Source organism: Telopea speciosissima, chromosome 3 (assembly GCF_018873765.1).
Source record: "Telopea speciosissima isolate NSW1024214 ecotype Mountain lineage chromosome 3, Tspe_v1, whole genome shotgun sequence".
Taxonomy (NCBI): Eukaryota; Viridiplantae; Streptophyta; class Magnoliopsida; order Proteales; family Proteaceae; genus Telopea; species Telopea speciosissima.
The window spans coordinates 59,937,874-59,942,431 of NC_057918.1; the positions used below are offsets into that span (position 1 = coordinate 59,937,874).

Sequence of the window (4,558 nt, forward strand, 5' to 3'; positions counted from 1 at the left end):
CTTTTCAGAGCCTTCCGGACATAGAGATGGAGCGTTCGCTAGATTGAGGAGCGGCAAAAGTATTATTTTGGGTGGTCCCATATATACTAGCCTAGTGTGTATGCGAAGGGGCATATTTGTATTTTATTGGTGGGTTGTTATCTTGCACAGACCATCAGGAGGGGGAATTTTAATTAATGTTTTAGACTTATACATTGCCATGTGGCACACTCTGATTAATGGGATTTTGTATTTAGTATCAGTTGATGGGACTTGTTTATGGTTTATGTTGTAATAGTAATTGAGTAGAATTATTGTAAGACCTTACGATCTCCGCCCGTGAGAGTTGTATCCTCCTTTATCCTGGAATGCGTGGCATTACAAATGGTATGAGAATAGTTGAGCCGGTTAAGAGTAAAGGCATAGAACTTGATAACATGAGATTATTTGTGAGGTGTGAAAACCATAGGTGATGGTGTCATATGACTTTCTCCACCGACAGCTCAAATGGAGATTCAAAACTTGTAACAAAATGATTTCTCCTATTTGGACCAAGTTTTTCTTACACCACGGTGATCCATTTACCTCGGGACTTCAGATGCACACGAGAGTGTATTTTGGGGAACATACTAAAACCCTATAGGGTTTGTGAACCAAAAAATGTGTGGTAAAAGAAAAACTTTCTCCTATTTTTTTAACAAAAAAAATATCATTCATAACCATGAAACAAAAACTCGGTCAAAACCTGTCGAAACCATCGAGTTAACTCGGTTTCCCAGGTTTTCGAGATGAGTTGAAGGGGGATTTTATAAAATCCCTGGATTCGATCGGGTTTCGACCATATTTCGGTGGTTTCAACACATATGCTCCTCGAAAACTAGGGGAAACTTGACTCGAAACTAGGACAGACAGGTATTTATGCCAAAAATTGCCAGAAACCAAGGCAGAAACTAGGACAGACACTTAGTTATGTCTAAAAGTAAATGTTTTTGTATTTGTATTTCATTTACTTAAGATATTATTCATAAATAAGCAAATACCCCCTATTTGAATATAATAAAAATAGTTAAAAAATAAAATTCCAAAAGGGAAAAACGTCAACCCCCCAGTTCAAGAAGGTGCAATTTTCAACTTTCTAATGCTGGGGTTTTTTTAAAATCTAAAAATTCTATAAATCTTAATATGATAAAATATTTCTAAAAACCAAAAGTACGGTAAAATATTCATATATTTTGATGTCCAAAAAAATGTTTTCATTCAGAGCAATTTTGACAGCATTCGCGCACACCAAATTAAGTTTGACCGGGACATAACTCCTTCAATATAAATCAGATTTAAGCAATCTTGGACTTATTGGAAGCTATCAAAACAAAGCTTTCTAACAAATCCAAGATTGATTAAATCTCATTTATATTGAAGGAATTTTGTTCTGGTCAAACCTTATTTGATACCATGTCCAAGAATAATATATAGTATCAAACTTGGATCAAAACCACAAGTAATATTTTTAGTGTTCTGTATGTGAAACTAATGCATGGATTGAGTTTAAAATGTCAAAAATAGGCAGCACAACAAGAATTAGGGCAAAAAAAAAAAAAAAAACAACTTCTGAGCCTCAAAACCAAGGTTCAAGTTAGCTTGGAGAAAGTCCCAAGTTTCGACCGAGATATGGTCGAAATTGAGACAAACTCCTTTTTTGGCTGATTGAAACCTAATCAAAACCCAAGTTTTAGAACCTTGTTCATAACATGACAAAATAGGGCCAATGGAAATTAATTAAATTCCAAGTCATTTTGAAGATTTGAACTTGCCCGGTGATAACCGTAGGGTTCCACTCTAGTTTCCACTTTACAGCCTTTGGTCTCCTGCTTCCGCTCCAACCTTCCAAGTTTTAATATTTTTGTCTTTTTGAATTCTTTTTTCTATTGTATAGTTATTTCGAGTCAATAAAGTTCTAAACACTTAAAAAAAAAAAAAAAAAAAAAAAAAAAAAAAAAAAGAGAAAAGAGAAAAGAGAAAAGAGAAAAGTAGAAGAAGAAGAAGAAGAGAGAGAAAACCCAATCCATGTCCATTCCTTCTAACATTCCTACCCTCCTGGAAATTCCACCACTCCCATTCACAGGAGCGAGCTGCGAGCCACTTGATACTCTCTCTCTCTCTCTCTCTCTCTTCTCCCCCCCCTCCCTTTTCTCCCCTCCCCCGGGTGAGTCTGTTAACTAAAAAGAAGTGTTATGGATTCATCATTCATGTCGTACTTGAAATATTAAAATCGCCTCCCCCACATAGCGACTCCGGAACTCTCATAACATAAAGTATCTGCTCAATTTAATATGGTTACTCGCAAATTATTGGATGGTTTTAGCTCTGATCTTCATTCTTCTTCAATCTCTATTTAATGAAGTGAAGAAGAAGAAGAGATTCACAGAAAGTGTAGTTAGTGTTTTCCCTCGCCATCTTCAATCTTGAATCATGGCAACCACCCACCAACCTCTTCTTCTAGACACTCCCAAGAAAAGCCCTACTTTCTCTTGTAAAGCCATGTTGCTCTTCCTCTGTTTAGTTACTATCATCTGCCCATCTGCTTTGGTAGTTTTCCATGTGATCAACAATAGTACCGTACCCCATCTCTCTTTCCCTTCTCAATTATGTGTTCGGGTCCAAGACCCATCTTCTTGCCTCCAGATCTTCTTGAACAACTGTGTCTCTCGCATAGTTGTCGCCATCGATGCCGCCAATCACATAAGCCGCCGGATCAATGATGCCCGTCAACAGGCAGCTCTGGCTGACTGTGTGGAGCTGATGGACCTCTCCATCCACCGTGTGAAGGACTCCGCCGTTGCTATCGGCGGTGGTTCAACTAAGTCGTCACTCGCCGACGCCCATGCATGGCTAAGCAGTGTACTCACAAACCATGAGACCTGCTTGGATGGGCTAAACGGTGGGCCGGCCCAATCATCTATGGAGGCCCATCTCCAGGACTTGATAGCTCGGGCAAGAACCTCTTTAGCTATGTTCACTGCGATGTTACCATCCGATGAAGAAGCCTTCCGGTCATTACAGGGAGGATTCCCATCGTGGGTCACTAGAAAGGACCGTAAGCTTCTGAACTCTCTTCCAAAAAGCATCACCGCCAATGTTGTGGTAGCCAGCGATGGAAGCGGGAAGTACAAGACGGTACAGGAAGCGGTGGCAGCGGCACCCAACAATGGGAACACCAGGTACGTGATCTATGTGAAGAAAGGGACTTACAAGGAGAATGTTCAGGTTGGGAAGACAAAGAAGAACTTGATGTTCGTTGGTGATGGCATGGATTCTACCATCATTACAGGCAGCCTCAATGTTGCTGATGGATCCACAACCTTCAACTCTGCTACAGTTGGTAATTAATTAGCCCATTTAAACTTTTTTTTTTTTAAAAAAATTCATGGCAGAAACCCATGGGCCATGAGTAGATTTATTGGACCTGAAACAATAATCTAATTATCAATCTTGCAATTGCAGCTGTTGTTGCTGATGGGTTCATAGCACAAGACATTTGGTTCCAGAACACGGCCGGACCGCAAAAGTACCAAGCAGTGGCACTCCGTGTCGGTGCGGATCAATCCGTCATAAACCGGTGCCGCATAGATGCATACCAAGACACCCTCTACACGTTGTCCCTCCGTCAGTTTTACAGGGATTGTTACATCTCCGGCACTGTCGATTTCATCTTTGGAAATGCAGCTGTAGTGTTCCAGAACTGTCAAATTGTTGCTAGGAAACCCTTGAGCGGCCAACAAAACACAGTGACAGCCCACGGCCGAACCGACCCGAACCAGAACACGGGGATTTCGATCCAGAATTGCCAGATCATACCTAGCTCTGATCTTGCACCCTTGGAGAGCTCATTTCCTTCATATCTTGGACGTCCATGGAAGGAGTACTCTAGGACTGTTGTGATGGAATCATACATTGCTGGACACATTGATCCCCTAGGATGGTTGCCATGGAATGGGACTTTTGCATTGAACACACTGTATTATGGGGAGTATTCGAATAGTGGACCGGGTGCAGGTACTAGCAAGCGAGTAACCTGGCCTGGTTATCATGTCATCACCAGCTCGACAGAAGCCGGGAAATTCACAGTGGCAGCGTTGATACAAGGCGGCGCATGGTTGAAATCAACTGGAGTTTCTTATACTGAAGGTCTCTGATGTTATAGAATCAGGAAATAAAGGGCTGCTCTATTTTGTGTGTATTGGTAGTAATTCGATGTAGGGTCTTTCTTGATGACTCTACACCTAGTGAAGTATAATGTTTCGTTATTTGCCATTTAGAAATACATGGGTTAGTCTATATGATAGAGGATTTCATGAACATCTCGATGGTTAAATATAGCCCATAATAACCAAAGAAAGTGGTTCAAACTCTGATTAAAAGGCGCTTTTTATAAACCGTATACGCCTACCAAACTATTTTATTTAGCCACTCTTCTTGAAGTGTGGCATCATATAAAAATGAATATAAAATACTATGGAAAAGGAAGTGCATGACACCATAGTGCATATTGTTGCACATGCCTTCTCACATACCACCCAGG

At 40.5% G+C, this 4,558-nt stretch overlaps 1 protein-coding gene across 1 annotated transcript; it reads left to right on the forward strand.

The window, feature by feature from the left end:
• Positions 1 to 2,369: 2,369 nt before the first annotated feature.
• Positions 2,370 to 4,183, forward strand: LOC122655720 (pectinesterase-like). The gene is made up of 2 exons (XM_043850015.1): positions 2,370 to 3,358; positions 3,481 to 4,183. Exons 1-2 carry the CDS (start codon positions 2,449 to 2,451, stop codon positions 4,170 to 4,172), a joined length of 1,602 nt encoding a protein of 533 aa, XP_043705950.1. The 5' UTR covers positions 2,370 to 2,448; the 3' UTR covers positions 4,173 to 4,183.
• Positions 4,184 to 4,558: the final 375 nt, after the last annotated feature.